This window comes from Psittacula echo (genome assembly GCF_963264785.1).
Source record: "Psittacula echo genome assembly, chromosome: 2".
In the NCBI taxonomy this organism is placed as follows: Eukaryota; Metazoa; Chordata; class Aves; order Psittaciformes; family Psittacidae; genus Psittacula; species Psittacula echo.
Genome location: NC_137737.1, coordinates 160,151,434 through 160,172,050, shown reverse-complemented (window position 1 = coordinate 160,172,050; position 20,617 = coordinate 160,151,434). Strand labels below are relative to the sequence as shown.

Here is a 20,617-nt window from a genome sequence, read left to right as displayed (position 1 = left end):
TGTCCATCATTATTCCACAGGCTGGATGGTGTCTGGATGTTATGTCCTCCGGGTTTTAGCAACAGGGAGCTGGAATATTCCTTGTAAGGCTGCTTCCATCTGCACCCTATTACAAGAAAGCCATCAGGAAAAAGCTATTTCCTGGCTGTCAGATCGGAGCAGCATCAGGAAGCAGCTCGGCCACCTCCAGCAATAGCTTCTCAATAGCAACTTACCACCGAGACGTGGTGGGTAAGAGGGATGTTAAACCAGGCTGACATCAATCCAGCCAGTTAATCCTGATGCTTGGAGATGGGACCACCTGCGAAAGCTCTGGCGAACAACGTGGATGTGCAGAGAGCTTTAAAAACATAGAAAGCATTTAAGTGCTTGAGAGCTTGAGCTTGTCCCCAACATCAGAAGGACATGGAGCTGTTGGAGCAAGTCCAGAGGAGGCCACGAGGATGAGCAGGGACTGGAGCAGCTCCTGTATGGAGCCAGGCTGAGAACATTGGGGCTGTTCAGCCTGGAGAAGAGAAGCTGCGTGGAGACCTCAGAGCAGCTTCCAGTGTCTGAAGGGGGCTACAAGGATGCTGGAGAGGGACTCTTCATCAGAGACTGCAGTGATAGGACAAGGGGTGATGGGTTCAAACTGAAACAGGGGAAGTTCAGGTTGGAGATAAGGAAGAAGTTCTTTACTGTGAGGGTGCTGAGGCGCTGGCCCAGGGTGCCCAGAGAAGCTGTGGCTGCCCCATCCCTGGCAGTGTTCAAGGCCAGGTTGGACACAGGGGCTTGGAGCACCCTGCTCCAGTGGAAGATGTCCCTGCCTGTGGCAGGGTTTGGAACTGGATGATTTATGGTCCCTTCCAAGCCAAACCATTCCATGATTCTATGTCTCATCTCCATCACGGTGTATGGAGAGACGTGCATAAGCCCAAAGAGATGGGAAGATACTCCAGCACTTTCCCATCTCTTGTCCATCTGCTGGTCCCTTGGCACAAGCGTTAGGAAACCAACAATCGAGCAGGGGATGAGACAAGCCTGGAGACACTTGAGAAGTTCAACCTGGACAAACGGCTGGTGGGAAAGCTGGCCTGGATGGGACCTCTCATTCCCCTCCTGTAAGGTCAGTCGGTGTTTGTTGGTCGGCCCAGTAACCCAGCTTCGCCTTCCTCCCGCCCTCCTCTGCCTCCTGCCAAGCTGGTTCATGGAAAATGTTCATTAACGTCATTCCCGGGACCTTCTACCAGCTGCCTCCTCCTTTGCCAGGTCCGTGCTAAAGAAGGCAGCGCCCTGCAGACCTCCTCCTCCTTGTCTTGCTCCATGTGTGCGTCAGGGCCCCTTGGGCCATTTAAGGCTTTGTGGGTCGTTGACAGCACCTTGACTTTCACCCAAAGCTGCCTTGGCAGCCAGGATGGAGTCCCAGGCACGGGGGCTTCCCGCTGGGCACCATCCCAGCTCTGGGCACTGCTGCTGGGCAGGCTGTGGGGGAAGCCCAGGGCAGGGAGATTGGGATGGGCACAGCAGCACTGGGACAATGGCATCCTCATCACCACCCAATGGAGCCAATGGGGTTCTCCCTATGGCTTCTTAGGGGTGCTGTGGGTTTTCTGTTGTCTTGTTGGGAGGGAGCAGAGGCTTTTTCTCTCTTCTTATGGTCCAACCTATGGGCTGGCAGAGGTCCCATGGGGTGTAATTTACCACCCCAACAGGTGGAAGGGATCAGATGGCCCCAGCTATGGTCGTGCCCGCTGTCCCACAGCCCCACTCAGCTTCACCCCGGCTGACACACGGCAGCAAAGAGCCTTAACTGCAACCCAACCCCATCGTGTTTGCTCTGGCACGCAGGGCAGGAGCAGAAGAGCTGCTGTAAATAAACAGGAAGGGCTTTTCCAGCCACTGAGGCCAGCAGGGAGGTGATCCCAGCTTCACCATCCCAGCCCTGAAGCAGCGGTGATGGACGGGAGAAGGGCCGAGGGCTGGGAATGGTATGGAAAAACCATTAAGAAACCTGAGCTGGGGACACGGCCCTGGGATTAGTGGGACATGGTTTGTTGTCTTTATGAAGTATCTTATTGCTGTGGAGCCAATAAACGTGGTCTGGTGCAGTGATTGACTTGGAGGTGGGTGCTGGGGAGAGCATTGGGAAGGTGGTGCATCCTGATCCCTGTATCGAGCCAGGATCACGGCACCATCCCCTCCACAGGGACTTGTAACTGGTCCTTTGGGAAGAAACAGCCACATTTTTTGGCTTTTCTCCCAAAATAGCATCATTCCTTGGTGTAGCAGCATCAGTGCTGGCTGCAAGGATGGTGCATCCATGTGGCCAGGGCTTTCTTCCTGCTCTTCTCCTTAGAACTAAATAATGTTTAAGGTCCCTTCCGGCCCAAACCAGTCCGTGATTTTATGTTTCTATGAAACGTAGGATTTGGGAGTAATGGCAGAGCTTGGGCACTGTTTAGAATCACAGAATCATCATAGAACTAAAGTAGAGACACAGCTACTTTCGGGTTGCCTGTTGGCTTGTATACTTGCTATTGAAGCTCCTTCAAATAGAGGGGAAAAGTCACAGGAAATGGGGTTTTTAATGACTTCTTAGTGGAAAAGCAGTGCTGTCACTGCACCATCCCCCCCATCGAGCCAATGTCCATGTGTCCATCTGGATCCCCAGGCCTCCTGCTGCTCAGCACCATCCCCAACCTCCAGCAGAGAAGCTCCTTGCTCCGATGCGGGCTGCAGTGCCCGGCCCCGGGCATCAGAGCTGCTGAACGCTGCTGCCCTTTCCAGGAGAGAGCTTCCATGGCTCAGCGGGGCTGCTGCCTCATCCCAAAGGTCAGCACAAGGAGCTGCTCCCGTGCTCCCAAAGTTGAGTTGCTTTAAAAGGGCAGGAGCTCACCTATATCCCACATCATCGGGAAGAGGCATTTATGTAAACAGGCAAGAGCGGTGATGCTAAAACGCTCACAACCAGGTTGGACACACGGGCTTGGAGCAAGCTGCTCTAGTGGAAGGTGTCCCGGCCTGTGGCAGGGAATTGGAACTGGATGAGCTTTAAGGCCCCTTCCAACCCAAACCATTCTGTGATGCTATGATTTGTGTTGTTTTCACCCAAAGCCATGCAAAATTTGAGCATCCCTATAGCAGGGAGGTTTGCAGTGTGGGCATCCCAGAGTGGAAGGACCCATGTGGGGGAAAGGCAGGCTCCATCTTTGGTTGTGAAGGTCACCAAGGCGTTGTGATTATCTTTGTTGTGCCATGCGTGTTGGATTGCATCTCGCCATGGGTGTCACAGTGTGGTGCATGCCTGTGGTCCCTGCAAAAGCCAAGCTGAACGGGCTGGATGGGAGCATCCTGGGTGGGAGTGGGTTTCCCCTGAGCAAGGCTCTATGGCCTGTGCCCACCCTGCTTCCCTTGGCATACGCTGGAACAAGCTTTCTGGACTGATGTTGCTGTCGCTGTGTTGAGAACCATCAGAGATGAGACAGGCGGCTCTTTCTCTCTCCCTGGCCAACATTCCCAACCACCCAGATAGAAATCACACCTGGAAGTGTCTCCTCTGCCCTTCCTGCATCTCTTCCTGCATCTCTTCCTGCCTTTCCTACTGCCAAAAGGTGCCATTTCCCAGCAGAAAGCTTTGTGTGTGGGAAAGTTATGGCACACTTCTGGCATCTCCCTCCCACTGGCACAGCTGGTAGCACAGACACACTGTTAGGGGTGAACATGTTGATGCCAGTCCCATGCCATGGCCACACTAAGCTTCCTCGGAAAAGAGAGCATCAACCAAGCTCATTTCCAAGCCCTGAGCAAGAGCAGGTTGAGCACCAGCCCTCGACCACCTTCATGATCCAGGCAGCGATCCCAAAAGAAGTCCTATAAAGGATGTGCTTCATTCCTGCTCTTCCCTGAGTCCCAGGCATGCCTGGGACAAGAAAACCCTGTGTCCTCTCCAAAACAGCTTCTCCAGCCTCTTTGGCATCTCCCAGCATCACCTCCTTGAGGGTAGATTGTTGCTGTTAAGACTTTGATGGTTTGGGTCCATAAAATCAGGCACCGTATTTGGAGGAGCATCTTATTTTTATCACTGTCTCGGCATGAAACAGTGATTTGATACAGAGAAGGAAGCACCAACACATCCTTCTCTTCCTTCAGCAGCGTATTGGTGCCACCTGAAGAAGCCCAGGTTGGGAACCCATGCTCCCTGCAGGGCTTTCCTTGCCTTTCCCAACATTATCCTCTTTTTCCCTTGCAGTGCAAGAAGAAGCACACCTTGGTCTGCCCTGACTTTGCCAAGAACGGGGTTTGCCCCAAGGGTGCCCGGTGCAAGCTGCTGCACCCCCAGAAGAGACGTTGGCCAAGAGAAGGAGAAGATGGGGACCGCAGTGCCCTCCCCTCCAAGTGGAGACAGGTCTCAAAGGAGACAGGCAGGTAGGAAAGAGCAGAAGAAACTCCTTTTGCTGCTCTTAAACAGTTTTCTTCCCAACCTGCTCTAGATGTTTCCTCTTCCGAGTGTGTATTTGCCTGTGTGCTGGTGCGTTTTGAGATGTTCCTGATGTGGGTCACTGTGGTGGCTTCTTGACCATGGGCAATAGGGTTGGGCAGGATCCATGCTTGAGAGGGAGGTCTCCATCCAAAGGAAAGAGAGGATAGCTTGCATCTGATGTGTGTCACTGGGGTGTGGGTATCTTTCCACACCCTTAGACATGGGCTTCCAGGTATCCCTAAGGCTTTTGTAGACCTGCTCCCTGGGAGATGGAGGAGCCCTGATGGAAACTCCACTGCTGAAAGTGGATATAGCTTATCCATAGCTCTGTGGGAAACTGGAAACCATCAGCCCTTGCCCTCATCTCCGTGGCAGAGAGCAGAGCTGAGCCCTCAATGTGGCATGGAGGGGCTCACCATCAGGGCTGGACTCACTGCCTGAAGAAGCAGAGATGGGGATGGGCATAGAGATACAAAAGGCTTTGTAAAACCATTTGATGCTGGGCTGGGTCCTTGGTTAATCCTTGGAAGCTCTCTGAGCTCTTGCTGATGCTTTTGGGTGCTGGGATGGAGCCGCAGGCTGATGATGATCACGTTGGTCCTCATCCTCACAGGCAGACCGAACTTCTTGAGCTTGGCACATCCTTGTCTTACTCTGCCCTTCCTGCAGAACAAGTGCATCCAGTGTAACGAAAATGAAAGCTAAGTTGAAATTTGGCTTTAAAAGCCAAAATGCAGAAGTCCTGGTTCTTGGGAGGAGGAAACACCAGTTTGGGTGCTCAGCTCCTCCATGGCTCTTTGCAGATGGATGTGGGGTGAAGATGGGATGGAAATGGAGAGACCTGGGAGCTGGGCTGGGCTGGTCCATGCTCTTGCCCAGTCCTGGCCCTACCTTGTAAAGTAGCAGAGGGGGATGAGCATTCATTTGGCTCTTCAAACTTATCCTGCGAGACAGAAGAGCCTTAGAATATCACCCAGCTCAGGTCTCTGGTGTGAACAAGGTGTAGAATAGCTCCTTGCTCTTTTTAGGTAGGGAGGCACCTTCCTCCTGTCCCAGGGCCAGCTCCTGGAAGCCTCCACTTGGAAGGGAGCACATCCAAGCTTGGAAGGGAGCACATCCAAGCTTGGAAGCTGCTTTGGAGGGTTTTTGCCTTTATGGCCCAATCACTGGAGATGTAGAAGGAGCTGAAGGGTCTCTTAGCTGGGCTTGGTGCAGGGCAGCAGGGTTCAGGATGAACCATGCCTAGTGGGGCATCTCCAAGCATCCCTGCTCCCCTCAGTGTCCATCTCCCCTCTTTAGTTCTCTCTCAGCTGACAGCATCCAAGCAGGAGCCCAGCATCTCCAGGAGCATCTGAGGACTGGAAACCCTGCAGGGAAGCAGAGCAGGGATTCCATCTGGGAAGTGAGAAACCCCAGCTTAACCCAAGCTGGGATATCAGAGCCTGGGATGAAGCTTGCGGAGCCTCCATGTGTGGCTTTGGTGGTTCAGCCCAGCCTCTTCCATTGCACATGATTGGAAAGCATCTTCCATGCCCAGCATTGCCAAGTGGGATTGTTTTGGTTTTCCTTATTATTTTTCCCATGTGTCTCCTGCAGGAATGATCCAGCTCAGCTTCATGATGATGGGGAAGTGCCTGGACCCTCCAGTGCGGAGAAAGAGGTGAAGTTTTGGAAGGAAGGAAACACCTCCCCAGCCAGCTGGCCACAGAAGCTGCCGTCCTTCATCTCCCTCCAGTCCCCAGAATCCTCCAGTGGCCAGACCTGCAAAGTGGAGGACGAGGAGGAGCCAGAGGATGAGCCAGGTAGGAAGCACTTGCTCTGCGTTTGCTCACATGTGCTCTGAGCTGCTCCAATTCCAAGTGGGAGAGTTATTCCCCACGGCTCTCCATGGGTTTTGGAGGGATCAGTGTTCCTCATGAGTCACCAAACCCGTTAACGCTGGGAGCCCAAACTGGGATGGCAACTGGGACTCATATCTCTGTGCACGCAGGGGCATGAGCTCCTGGCTCTGCTCCCAAAACCACGTTAGGATTTTGTCCCCGTCTTTTATCTTCCCTTATCCCATAAATTACCTGATGATGAATCCAGTCTTGTTCCTGTGATGGAATCACAGCATTCCCTGGTAGGAGGGTGTTTCAGAGGGATGCAGTGATGCTCGGCCTTACCATTGGACCCACAGAGTGATCGCTGGACCATCCATCACATGTGTTTCTTGACATGAAATAGCTTCAGAGCTTTGAAATCAGAACATCCCTTACTTCAGGATAAATGAGGTGGGATGGTGTGCTTGCAGGTTGGAAGTTCAAGGGAAGAGCCTGTTAATCTGGGATTATCTGCTTTGTTCTTCTGTAAAAACCAAGGGAAGAGGCTCTGGAAATAGGTAAAAATGCAGTTTTAGGATGAGCAAAACTTAGGAACTCTGACACATGAGAGCAAACTTGGAAGAGTTCAGGGAAATGTTCCAACTGCTTGAAACTGGGGGAAAAAGATGGGGAAAATTGTGGAAGCAACGAGAAGAAACATCTTTGTTTCTCATGGCGGAGGTTAGCTGCATTCCTGCTTCTCCAGTGTTTTCCTTGGTTCTTCCTCTCCTGATTCAGCTCCTACACTAGAAAATCACCAGCAGCTCTGTGGGAAGGGATGGGACTTCGGGGCACCCTGGGGACGCATCCATGGGACAGAGGTGACGGAGATGGTGATAGATAGAGGCAGAGATTGTGCTTGGTCCTTCGCAGTGCTGGGTGGGAGGGTTTTGGATGGATGATGCTTCACACTTTCCTGTTCATCTCCTGTCCTTCACTGGAGGGATGTGCAGCAGCTTCGTCTCCTGAGCACCACTGCTGAAAGGGAGGCAGCATTCGGCAAAGGGATCATCCCTCCACATCTCCAATCCCATGCAGGATCCTGCTGGGATAAGGGATGCATTCAGCGCCTAAAGCCAGGCTGGGGCACCTACGCTCATCCATGAGCAGGTACCAAGGATCTGCAAGGCCGTGCCTGGCTGGATCGTGAAGCACTTTGAGCCAGGGAATGCTGTTGGAAAGAAAATTCCCAGGATTAGCAACATATTCCTGAAGTCACAGGCGAGTGCATGCGCTGTCAAACCATGGCACGATGGAGACCGTTCCGGTCAGGAACGCTCCCGTCCATGACATGGGGTGAAGCTCTTGGCTTCCCTTTCCAGGGATTTCTTGCCCTGGGCACTTCCCTCCTTCCCTTTCCTTGGCCTTGGTTCAGTTCCCTTTTGAACTCAACAGCAGGGCCAAGGAAGCAGCAGCTTAATCAGGTGGTTTTATCTCTGTGATCACAATGGAGCAGTTCATCCGTGGACAAGAGCACTGTTGGAATGCCCTGGATTGCACTTGGCAGCCTGGAATAGCTCAGTCAAGAGGACAAAGGCATCATCCTGGCATCCTTTTCCTCTTAAGTCCAGTTTGCACATTCATGGGAGGATGATTCCAGGCATTTTGGATGGGAGGATGAGTAGAAGGAGCTGGTTCAGTCCAGGGATGTTGGGAGGAGGGCTGTGGGTACACGGTCAGGGAATGCATCGCTCCATTCTCAGTTGCCTTTGTCCAGGGAGCATGTGGCATCAGGAGCGCAGATGCTGGAGGATCCATAGGAAAGGAAAACCAGGCAGGAATTGCAGATGGCTGTAAAATGATCTGATGATGAAGAAATTTCCCTGCCAAAGGGATGCAGTGATGGCACATGGTGAGCCTGGGCATGAGGATGCTGCTCAGTGCCGGGGTTTGCCCATGCCCTGGGATGTGCTGGGTAATTAAAGTCTCATCTCCAGACACAAATGAATGGTCTCAGGGGTGCAGCAGCAGCCAGGGGCCCCCATAACCTAATGGGAGAAAAGGAGCTCTGGCCACTGATGAACAGGATGAGGCCATTGAGGCTAAAGGACCAAATGCTTCATGTTGGCCAATTTGGTCTTCCAGTGTTCTCAACATAAGGACATGGAGCTGTTGGAGCAAGTCCAGAGGAGGCCACAAGGGTGCTCAGGGGCTGGAGCACCTCCCGTATGGAGACAGGCTGAGAACATTGGGGCTGTTGAGCCTGGAGAAGAGAAGCTGCGTGGAGACCTCAGAGCAGCTTCCAGTGTCTGAAGGAGGCTACAAAGATGCTGGAGATGGACTCTTCATCAGGGACTGGAGTGACAGGACAAGGGGTGATGGGTTCAGACTGCAACAGGGGAAGTTCAGGTTGGAGATAGGGCAGAAGCTCTTCCCTGTGAGGGTGCTGAGGCGCTGGCCCAGGGTGCCCAGAGAAGCTGTGGCTGCCCCATCCCTGGCAGTGTTCAAGGCCAGGTTGGACACAGGGGCTTGGAGCACCCTGCTCCAGTGGAAGGTGCCCTGCCCGTGGCAGGGGTTGGAGCTGGAGGAGCTTTAAGGTTCTTTCCAGCCCAAACCATTCTACGATTCTCTGATCATTGGGACTTTGCTTATGAGCCTGAGGTGCTGTTCTGAGCTGAGCGGGTGGTCAGGATGAATCCTTGCATAGCTTTAGGTAGTAGCTGGTGTGTGTGATAGGCTTTGGGGGTCTGCGCCTTCCCATCTGCAGCCATCATAGCAAGGAATAATAGTGGGTTTCTGCTTGTGAAGCCTGAAGGTGACACACGAGTTGAGGAGGTAGTAACTAAGGAGGAGGACAGGTTATTATTGCAGAGGGAGCTGAATTGCTTGCTTAAATGGTCACAGTTTGAGAAAACACCTTCTTAATACTGGTAAACACAGGAGAAACAAAGGAAAACACCAGCTCTGTGTCTGGGAGAGATGGAGGCGGGGGTTGGAGATGACCTTTAAGCACCAGCGTGGGCAACAGCATCAGCTTGCAGGGTCTCAGTGGGGGCTGCAGTGTCTGCCCTTGGGATATAGATAAAGGGGGGCTGGAAAGGACTGATGCCCATGGCAGGGGAGTTGGAACTAGATGATCTTCAGGTCCTTTCTAACCTTGTTCTATGATTGTATGTAGTCTGCATGTGGTCTGAGGTCGTCCTCCCATGGGGAGGGTTCCCAGCCCTCGTAATCTGGGGTCGGAGGAGTGCTCTGAGAGTGCTCAAAGCATCCTCCAAGAAGCCCATGGGGAGAGCAAACCTCTCCAGCCAAGCATCCCACCCAGGAAGGCTGGGCTCGGTGGCATCCCATCCTTCACCTGCTTGTGTTCTCCGTCCAGAAGGGCAAACCCAGAGGGAGCACGGGCTCCCCAACCCCTCCACCAGGTAATGGGCTTTCCCTGTTTCACCTTCCAGTTCAATCGCCTGTGCTGGAGCCTCAGCAGCCTCCCCGCTCTCATTGTAAGCAACTCCAGCAACGCAAAGCCCTTCCAATCGAGTGCTAATTTAATTAGAAAGCACCCATTTGAGTTAATTTGTTCGAGAAGCTCACAGAAAACTCCTGGAGTGAACAGATGTTCCCCTCTCCCCCGATGAACATTCAGGGCTTTGTAAATGGCTCCGCTCAGCCTTGTTTAGGAGAGAAAAGAGGATTTTATAGCTGCAAACGACCCTTTCTGTAAACATTTTACAGCTCTCTGCACGTTTGAGTGACGATAAAGCCCCAGCAAGTCGTCGGGCTGCAAAGCTGGGACCATACGGCCATCATTTCCTTGTCATATTTCACGGTCGTAACGGTAATGGAAGCTGCTCGCTACAGGCTTTTCCTAACGGCTCCGCTGAGCACGCTCCAACGCTTTGGCTTTGGAGGGATTCGGGGAGGTGCGGAGCTGCTGAGGGTGTTCACAGCTGTTCATGGAGTCAGGGAAGGGTTTGGGATGGAAAGGAGCGGAGGATCAGCCAGTTCCAGCCCCTGCCGCGGGCAGGGACACCTCACACTGGGCCATGTCCTGCAAGGCTCCTGTGTCCAACCTGGCCTTGAGCACTGCCAGGGATGGGGCAGCCACAGCTTCTCTGGGCACCCTGTGCCAGCGCCTCAGCACCCTCACAGTAAAGAACTTCCTTATCTCCAACCTGAACTTCCCCTGTTTCAGTCTGAACCCATCACCCCTTGTCCTATCACTGCAGTCCCTGATGAAGAGTCCCTCCCCAGCATCCTTGTAGCCCCCTTCAGACACTGGAAGCTGCTCTGAGGTCTCCACGCAGCGTCTGTGCTCCAGGCTGAACAGCCCCAATGTTCTCAGCCATACAGGAGCATTTAGTGCAGACCTTGGTGCAGCTCAAATGGATGGGAGGTGGTTGCAGATCACCTGAGATCTTTGATCTTTTGCCTTCTGCAGGCAACTCAAATCTTTATAGAGGAACAGGGGTTTAGCAGGATAATGGTGTTTGACCGCTGCGTGCCTCAGTTTCCCCCATTACCTTATCTGCTACTCAGCAAGAGCTCTGAAGCTTTATTGCTGGTTTGTGGGTGGCTTTGGGAGCTGGAGGGTGGAAGCACCCAGGATGGCTTGGGGAGAGCCAGGAATGAGTTTAGGCATGAGAGAAGCAGATAAACCATCTCCTCTGTGTTTTGAGGGGCAGCAGCATGATCTCCGCACCAAGGTGCTGCATCCATGTACTGCTCATCATCGTCATTGTGCTCTGGTGGCTGCTCGACCCAGGATCCATGTGGCAGGATCTTTTCCTCCATCCCTGTGGAGATGCCACCAGCATGTATGGAATGAACACACCACAATCATCTTCCTTCTCCTGCAATCCTGAGTCATTTTCAGGTTCAACTTCCATCCTATGATCCATTTTAGGATGGACAAGGATACATGGCTGAGGAGGTGTCCTCTTAGGAGGCAGGTAGGAGATAGCAGGAGTAGGTGGATGCACTTTGGTGGTCATGGTGAGAGCTCATGGGAGTTACAGAACTTCCTATATCCTCAGCAGGTGATACCAAGGGGACAAGGATGAGCTAAGGAGAGGAAGGACAACAGGACATCAAGCCCTGAATTCTGTAGGGAAAGAAAAAGAGAGTTAGGAACATGCTTGGTATATCTTGTTGTCCATAAATCAGCTTTTCCATCATTGCCTTCCTCTGAGGTCTTCTGCTGTCATTGGATGAATGAACAGGATACAGACAGGGAGCAGGAAATCTCCATCTTTCTTCCCAATGGTACCAATGAACCCTTACTGTCTCATGGCTCATAAGCAGTGTGGACCTTGGTGGTACCTTCCCAGCTTTTGTCGTGGCACTTGGCACACCTTTGTTGTAATGGAGAATGTGACCCATGCACATGGCAAGTGGTGATGGGTGCTCCTATGCTCCCTCTCATCTCCTCACCTTTGCTGTGTGATCCCATTGCAGGTAGATGCTTCCCTCACCACTTCCCCATCCAATGCACGCTCCACTGGACACACAGGGAGACTCTAATTAGAGAGCATCAGAACTCTTTCATAACTGAATTAACCAACCTCTAATAGAATTGCTTTGTCTAATGCAGAATCTATCGAGCTGCAGGTTCAGAGCAGGCTGCACCCATCCCTTGAGCAGGACAACGTGCATCAGCCTGATTGGTTTCCTCCTAACGGGCTGGATCTGCTCAGGTCGTTGGCAATTGCATCTCCTTCTGCTGAGTCAGCAGGTCCTTGTGGCTGTTCGGTGGGGGGCTCTGCAGTGAGGGAGGTTTAGGTTGTTTTCATACACCCTAGATATGAGTTTCAGACATCATCTTGGTCATGGGTGCTTCCTTCCCAACGTGGAGAGACCCATGGGCTCGTGGATGTCACCAGGGGGACTTCCTGGTAGGCCTTATAGAATGATGGAATGGTTTGGGTTGGAGAAGACCTTAAAGCTCATCCAGTTCCAACCCCCTGCCATGGGCAGGGACACCTTCCACTGGAGCAGCTTGCTCCAAGCCCCTGTGTCCAACCTGGCCTTGAACACTGCCAGGGATGGGGCAGCCACAGCTTCTCTGGGCACCCTGGGCCAGTGTCCCACCACCCTCACAATAAAGAATTTCTTCCTTATCTCCAACCTGAACTTCCCCTGTTTCAGTTTGAACCCATCACCCCTTGTCCTGTTGCTACAGTCCCTAGACCTTGCTCATCCTTGTGCAGCGATGCCTTTTATCTGACAGCCCTTGCCTCCATTTCTTCCATCTGCTAAAGCCCTGCTGCAGAACACCATCGGGCATGGGGTACCATCAAGCTTTGGGGTGCTGCGGGTAACACGGGTGTTGAAGGTTGGGGTTGGATCCCCTCATGTCTTAGTATCTCTGGGAAAGCCTAAAAGTCAGAAACTTCACTGCTGTTTCATTCCCTTATTGCAAAGTGGCCAATTCAGTTGAAACTTCCAGTAAAGCTGGTGGGTGCTGGGACTTCTTCTAATGGGGCTCCTGCTCTGAATCACAATCATCCTTTCTTAGCCCACCAAAGGCCATTGGAAACACTCTGATTTACTCCCCATGTGGACCCAGCCGCCTGCACGTTTCCAATCCTCTTCCTCATTGATTTGCAGGCGACTTTCAGAGCTGCCAAGTCGCATTCCTCTGCCAGGACTGAAATCTCTTTCTTCCATATTCATTTTCTACCTGGTTTTTAGGGTCTCATCCACACGTGCAGAGGGGCTGAGACCAGGACTTTGAGACATGGCTCCAGATTCCTGAAGAACCCTCATGTTCAGCTCTTTGCCCCTTAGCAGACCTGTTGTTCCCCTCTGTAACTTGTTTAATGACCTTAAAAGTGGAGATGGAAGAGTCTTCTGAGATGGTGAAATCCCATCTTCTTCAGGGGAAGCTTCATCTCCTCAGTAAAGGACAAACATGGTGTTCACCATATGTTATCATGGCCAGGTCAACGTGTACCACCAGACCACAGAGCATCTCTGCCATGCCCATCATCCGACAAAGTCCCTCTCCCTCCACTGCAGCTCATGGCTGGTTTCCTGGTTGCCTTTTTCCTCCTAGAAGAAGGAATTCAGAAGAAGAGACACAGAAAGGACATCCCAGCATGGATGCCCTGCTCTGCAAGCACGGCAGGACATCCATGGGACGTCTGCATGTTAAAGGATATTTTTCCTTTGGGGATGAAAAGGATGGGGTGGGTCTCTGTGTGGTGTTAAACCTTGAGCATCCATTACGGAGATGCTGGGATGCATCTGGGTGCTCTGAGCCATTGGGTGGAAACTTTTGCATCCCCTTTGCTGTATTAGTAACTGGAGCATTAGCTGGCTGGCCATTAAAAGAGCTGCTAATTGCAGCCACCTCATTATCCTGCTTTGCTTTTGGAATGGGATTATCTCCTTTAATCTGGGATCATTTCACATGGAGGCAGACCTTGGGGAGGAGCGAGGTGGTTGTGGGTGCCATGCCCTGCATGAAGCCCCTTCCTGGAGCCTGACTTGGATACACGACAGGACAGAAGCCCTTGGCAGCATCAGGAGAGTGATGGAGACCATCAGGCTGGAGGCTGGTCGGGAAGGGAAAGTATCCTTAATATCAGCCTTTCTTCCATCAAAGCTTATTATAGCTGGATGGTGGAGTTTGGAAAGCTGCAAGTGAGACATCTTCCCCTGCATCCTTTCACTTTGAGGCTTGGGCATCTTCTATCCATGATGTGGGCATCTCCAGCTGCCTCCCACCCTCACACCTCAGGGAACAAAGCAATTCTTTAAACACGCATTGATCAGGAGCGGTGGGCAAGGAGAGGATTTGGAGACAAGGACCAGACCCATCTCCTTTTACCTTCTATCTGATGGGATTTGTCTTCCATCCGGTTTGAGGAGCAGCAGTGTGCGCTCGCAGCCCAGAAAGCAACCGTATCCTGGGCTGCATCAAGAGGAGCGTGACCAGCAGGTCGAAGGAGGTGATCCTGCCCCTCTACTCTGCTTGCGTGAGACCTCACTTGGAGCACTGTGTGCAGTTCTGGTGTCCTCAGCATAAAAAGGACATGGAACTGTTGGAACAAGTCCTGAGGAGGGCCACGAGGATGATCAGGGGCTGGAGCACCTCCTGTATGGAGCCAGGCTGAGAACATTGGGGCTGTTGAGCCTGGAGAAGAGAAGCTGCGTGGAGACCTCAGAGCAGCTTCCAGTATCTGAAGGGGGCTACAAGGATGCTGGGGATGGGCTCTTCATCAGGGACTGCAGTGATAGGACAAGGGGTGATGGGTTCAAACTTAAACAGGGGAAGTTTAGATTGGAGATAAGGAAGGAATTCTTTACTGTGAGGGTGCTGAGGCACTGGAATGGGTTGCCCAGAGAAGCTGTGGCTGCCCCATCCCTGGCAGTGTTCAAGGCCAGGTTGGGCAGAGCCTTGGGTGACACGGTTTAGTGTGAGGTGTCCCCGCCTGTGGCAGGGGGTTGGAACTGGGTGAACTTAAGCTCTTTTCCAACCCATTCTGTGATTCTTTGCTTCCCCACCTTTAAACGCCTTTAAACCCCCCTGTATCCACATGTGAATGAAACAAACCTTGTTTTCACTCCCCCGTGGGGTGCAGCTGGAGCAGCTCGGCTCGGCAGCGTCTGGGGGAAGGCCAGGCTTTATTGAAACCCATAATGGTGCCACCTGAAGCGTGATTGACTGCACTGTCCACTCCTCGGCCTTGATAATATATTTCTATTAGATTTCCTTCCTTTCCCTCCTTCCTCCTCGCAAAGAGAGGCAACTTTCTCCATCTGCCTGACACCTTCTTAGGCTTAGGCAAAATAAATGTTGATTTTCATCAAGAGGAAGAGCGCTGGAAGTCCTCATTCCCCGCCTGAGCTTGACAAGCTCAGCAAAAGGCGCCCGCTTTTCGAGGGAGAGAACTCGTGATCCAGCCCCGGTTCTTCTCTTTGGAAGCAGTTCAATCATCGTAATGAAAAAGGGGTTTCTTAGCTTGGCTTTCACTAACTAGAAATGATATACCTGGTTCCTGGAAGATGGATTGTGCGGCTGCTGAAATGCAGACGAGAAGGAGAGGGGGGAGAGAGTGAAGGCGCGCGAGATGCGACCCAAGATTGATCACGCCATTTGCAGGGTCTCCCATGCACAAACAGCAGAAAACATCTTTTCCTTTGCTGGTTTAGTGACACCCCTTTATTCTCCAGGTCCCCCGTTTGGCTTTCACAAGGGGGTGTTTCATCGTGGGGTGCTTGCCCATCCCTGTTTGCTCACTGTGGGGTGAAGCATCCACTGCTTCATCCTTTCCTGGAGCAGCATCTCCCTGCATCCAGAGTGAGAAACTGGACCAGTTTAGTCCTTTTACATCCTATTTTGGGGTTTATTTTATTATCATCCTCCTTAATTTTGTAAGGAATAAGTTTGAAATCAGGCTAGGATGCTCTGAAAGCATCTTGGCTCCATTCAACCTTGTGCTGAAGTCGGGAAGTTAATTACAGTTGATTTAAAAATCACCTTTCCTTTTCTTCCTCCCCCCCCCCAAAAAAAAGAGAGAAATCAATATTTCTCCTTCTGTAATCATATTAGCTTTGAGTTGCAAAGCTTGGCTTTCATGGATATTAGCTAATGAAGTGTTTTCCAGCTCATCCAGCATGAAACTGAGCCGTTCCCACTGTTCCCATTGGACCAGGGCTGTGGTTTTTTGGGGCAGGAATGAGGAGATGCTCATTTTGACCCCTTGGGGTTGATGGGTTGGACCCTAATTCCACCAACCAGAATGGAATTTGGATATCCCGGGCTGGATAAACCATATGGCTGGATGCAAAAGGGATACTTGAGAGCAGCTGGGATATTAGGAAGGTGGTCAAAGGCCAAGAGGGGTGCATTGAGCATCTGCTTGGTGTTGCTGTTCCCCAAAGCTGAATTTGGCTGCACTGCTGGTGACTGATGGCCAAGTCCGTGGTGGCTGCTGTGCACCACTCTGATGTATGGGTGTTATATTAAGGGTGGAAAGGTGCTAAATGAGCCCTCTTTATTCTACATAAATTAGCTCAGAAGCTATGTATCACTGCCACGGAGGCTTAGACTCGGAGGCAAGTTTGTTTAAAAGCAGAGAACAACTCCCTGTTGTTGGATGCTGCTTGGGGTCCTCTCCTCTCCATCCTTCTCTGCCCCAGAACCTTCTCCTTTGGGCTTTCAAGGCTGCTCAAAGGTGCCCATGGTCCCACCTCTGTGCCAGGCATCATTTGGGAGGTGCAATGTGGAGCACCAGTGTGTTTGCAGAGTCAGAGACTGGTTTGTGTTGGAAGGAACCTTAAAGCTCATCCAGTTCCATGGCCACGGGCAGGGACCCCTTCCACTGGAGCAGGGTGCTCCAAGCCCCTGTGTCCACCCTGGCCTTGAACACTGCCAGGGATGGGGCAGCCACAGCTTCTCTGGGCAAAATGGGGCCAAGCTGTGTGCTGCTCATCCAGAACATGTGCATCTGGAGGGGGTTTGGGCTGCATTCCTCATCACTCAACAAGCTGTGGATCCTGTATTCTGGGAAACCTCCTTTTCCCATCCACGTTCATCATCCAGTGTCCACACACTGTTACCAACCCATCAGTTTGGTTGGTAGAACCCCACAACTGCTGCTTCTCCACACCCTTCAGGGAGGGAAAATAGAAGAAAGGTATGTCTGGTGTTGAGCTTGAAATGGAGGAGGACTTCCCACCATCCACCCTCATCCATGGGATGTGCCTGGACTCATCCTGCAGGCAGGTCACCTCCCAAAGGCACTTCATGGGGTTTTGGCTTCATACAAGCAGTTGGGCCCCTATTTGGGGGGGGCACAGCTCCAGCAAGCAGAAGTCATCACCTGAAGCATCTTGGGGGGATTCTGAGGGCAGCTGAGAGCTGTGGTCCTCAAACCTTTCTCCAGCATGGCCACAGCACCGAGCGTGAGTTAACTTCTTGCTTACTGGTGCTCAGGTATTACCTGCTCCACCCCAGCCCCAGAGCAGGTGGAGGTGTTCACCTTGGGCTGCAATTTGAAGCTTTGTCTACCTTTTATTTCCTATTTCACCCATAACTTGGGGGTTCTGCAGCAGCTCTGCAATGGGAAGGGACCTCTGTCTCCATCCCATCCACATGTAGGGGGCTGAGGATGCTCAGGGATCTGGGGAACCAGCCCCCTCCATCCCAGCCATGGCCAAGGGGAACATCAGCTCCAGGCTCACGCAGGGACATGTCCCCATCCCAAAGGGACCAACTCTGCACTGGAATGCTGGGGAAAGGGCTACAGGACAGCAAAGCCAGGCCGAGCACCCATTGGGGACACACGTGTCCCCACCAGCAGCAGGCAGGGTGGCTTTGGGACAGGATGCAATTAGGGTTTCTCCACTTGCTCAATAGTTAATCCTTCCTGTTGCCCCCCCCCCCCCCCGGGCACCTTTTACTCCCTTTTCCCACTGTTAAAGCATGAAGTGCTGAGGCTACAGGGGCAGAAGAGCTTGGGATGCTCCTGCACCTGCATCCCAAAGGATTTCCAAAGCAACCCCAGGAAACTTTAATGACTTTCTCCTCTTTCCTTCCTTTCTCCTCCCAGTCAGCACCAAAAGGAAGAGGACTTTGCTACCAGCATCTCTGGGGGACTCTGAAAACACCCATCTGAAGGAGGGTGGCAGAGGTGAGGCTGGTGGGTGCTATTGGGTTGGGTGCTGCTGGTGAAGTGGAGGAGCACCTGTATGCCCAGTGCCTTATATCTCCAACCTCTGTTTCAGTTTGAACCCATCACCCCTTGTCCTATCACTCCAGTCCCTCTCCAGGTTTCCTGTAGCCCCTTTAGGCACTGGAGCTGCTCTCAGGTCTCCCCTTCCCGCAGCAGAGGGGCAGGATCCCCTCCCTGAGCTGCTGCTCACCCTCTGGGGGTGCAGCCCAGCACATGGGGGGGTTCTGAGCTCAAGCGCTCACTGCAGCCGGGTCATGGGGGGCTTCTCCTCACCCAACACCCCAAGTCTTTCTCCTCAGGCTGCTCCATCCACTCTGCCCAGCCTGTTTGTGCTGGGGATTGCCCCAACCCATGTGCAGGACCTTGCCCTTGGCCTATTGAACTCCATGAGGTTCACCCATTCCCACTTCACACGTGTGTCCAGGGCCCTCTGGATCCCACCCCTTCCCTCCAGCGTGTTGATGACACCACACAGCTTGGTGGCATTGACAGACTTGCTGAGGGCGCATCAATCCCACTGTCCATGTTGTTGACAAAGACGTTGAACAGGATCGGTCCCAACACCAACACCTGTGGGACACCACTTGTTACTGGTCTCCATGTGGGCATCGAGCCATTGACCGCAACCCTTTGAGTACAACCATCCAGCTAATTCCTTATGGTCCCTCCATCATATCCATGCCTCTCCAGTTTGGAGACAAGGATGTCACGAAGAACACTTCCCACAAGCCCGTGTATTCAGCACCAGTTGCTCTGTCCCTACCTTCTTCCTCTCCTCCCCAGGCAAACGGCTGCAGATCAAGCCCAGGCTGTGAACAAGAACCCAACCCAACAGCATCCAACCAGCTCAGGAACCGCAGAGCCGGGCACGACCCGGCACCTACCTCAGGACGCCGCGGCCGCGCGCGGCACCTTCTTCTCTTCTTGCTCTTTGGGGACGTTGTTGTGGCAGGGAATGGGGTGGCAGCACTGGGGCAGCACCACCCCCTCCTGCAGCTTCATTGGGAGTATTTTAAGTTGCCAATAAATGATCCAGTTTAGTGAAGACAAAACCTGCTCTGGGCTCTTTGGATGCTCACAGGGTTGGGAAGAGGCTCCCATCCCCATCAGTCCTCCTGCAGATCGCAGCTCTGCTGCTGTACAGGACATGATTGTGCCATCAAGCAGTGTGCCCCTACCCAGGTCAGCCGCTCTGCTGGGAGCAAGCATGTCCGGTGGCCTCAAGTCATCACCACACTGGGATGTAACAGGGCATAAAGCCCCCACAGAACTCCAGTCTCTCCATGCCACCTGCATCCATCCTGCTCCATCCCCTTGCTGTTGGGAGGGGATTTCTTGGAGCAAAGCCATGTGCCGAGAGCATCCCAAGTGGAAATGTGGTGGGAGCAGCACTGAGCTCACATCAAAGGCTCCCTGCAACGTGTCGGGGTCCCCATGGCTGGTTGTACCCTGATCCCACCTCTCCCCATCCCAGAAGGGGTTTGGTTTCCCTTGGGAGACCCAAACCAGTGTTTTGGGTCCCTCCAAATCCAAGCAGGAGCAGAACACGGGAAGAGCATTGTGCAGAGCCAAGCACTGGCCGTGCAGCTGCTGGTACGATGGGGTTTGCATCCGTGGGTACAATTTCCACCTGGATTTTTGGGCACTGGATGCTGTTCCCGCACGGTTCTAGGCCCAACAGCAGGATGAAGAGGTGCTGAGAGCCATGTGCAGTGGCAGGATTTGCCCATCCACTGCCCCTCCATCCACATCACCCGCAGGGAAAGGCATCAGCAAGGACATAGGTGAGCACTGGGGATCCCTGGGGGCTTGGTGATGGGTGGGTGATGGAGCCACCACGATGCCTTGGGCTCAACTGCACCGTGGATACAGCAAGGGGCTGATGGCTGCAGTTTCACCCCCGGTGACCCCCATTAGGGGGTATCTTGTCATCACCCCACATCTACAGGTTGGGGGCTCCTGGTGAGGGATTTATCACCTATCTCAAGTGACTTGGACCATGGGATGCCACCAAAGGCACCACGTGGCTCCTATGTAAGGATGCTGAACTGGCAATGCAGTTTAGTGCCACTCGGACACCAGTTTGTGGTAGCCTCATCCCCATTGTCCCCCCAGCTATTGTGAGGACCAGCAACTCCTACCCCAGCCTGTGTACCACGAGCTGTTTTCCAGTGACACCTTTGTTGTTCCCGTTGCTATTCAATGTCTTTTATTGACCCTTGTGTTTTGATATGTAAATAAAGGGGTTGTTCTCCTGGATGCCTGGTCAGAGCGTGGCTTTTTTATCCAGCAACACATGAACATCCCATCGAGGAGAAGCTGCTCTGATCCCCAAATCTTTGGGGTTCTTTAAGTGTCAGAACCTTTCCCCTTTTACCCATAAATTATGTTTCTTCTCAGTGGTTTCCTGCCAAAAACCAACCTAAATTCACTACAAATCGCCCCGAAGGAGATGATGCTGCTGCATCCCCAAGGATGACCAATGCAGGGTGATGGTGACCAAGAGCTTTGGTGCTTCTGGCTGTGGCTTCCTAATGAGCAGTCTAATGAGGATTAAGGTTCGCTCTGCACTCATTAAGGAATTGATGAGTAGCTCCCCAAGAGCCCTGATGCTGCTTCCCACTGGCTCCACTGCTCCCCTTCTCATGGAGGGCTGTCATTTATTGCCAGCTCTG

At 52.7% G+C, this 20,617-nt stretch overlaps 1 protein-coding gene across 5 annotated transcripts in view; it reads left to right on the top strand.

Moving 5' to 3' along the window:
- ZC3H3 (zinc finger CCCH-type containing 3) overlaps positions 1-20,181 on the top strand; it is a 157,275-nt gene extending 137,094 nt beyond the window's left edge. For 2 of the 5 annotated variants that reach the window (XM_080610612.1, XM_080610611.1), the window contains exons 10-13: positions 4,229-4,404; positions 6,056-6,261; positions 17,820-17,909; positions 18,726-20,181. In XM_080610612.1, the coding sequence (XP_080466738.1) occupies positions 4,229-4,404; positions 6,056-6,261; positions 17,820-17,909; positions 18,726-18,757 (504 nt within the window). In that variant the 3' untranslated portion in view covers positions 18,758-20,181. Of the gene's footprint in view, positions 1-4,228; positions 4,405-6,055; positions 6,262-12,951; positions 13,290-17,819; positions 17,910-18,725 lie in introns of those variants that run through there. The other 3 variants (XM_080610614.1, XM_080610613.1, XM_080610615.1) reach the window with 3 other exon arrangements.
- Positions 20,182-20,617: the final 436 nt, after the last annotated feature.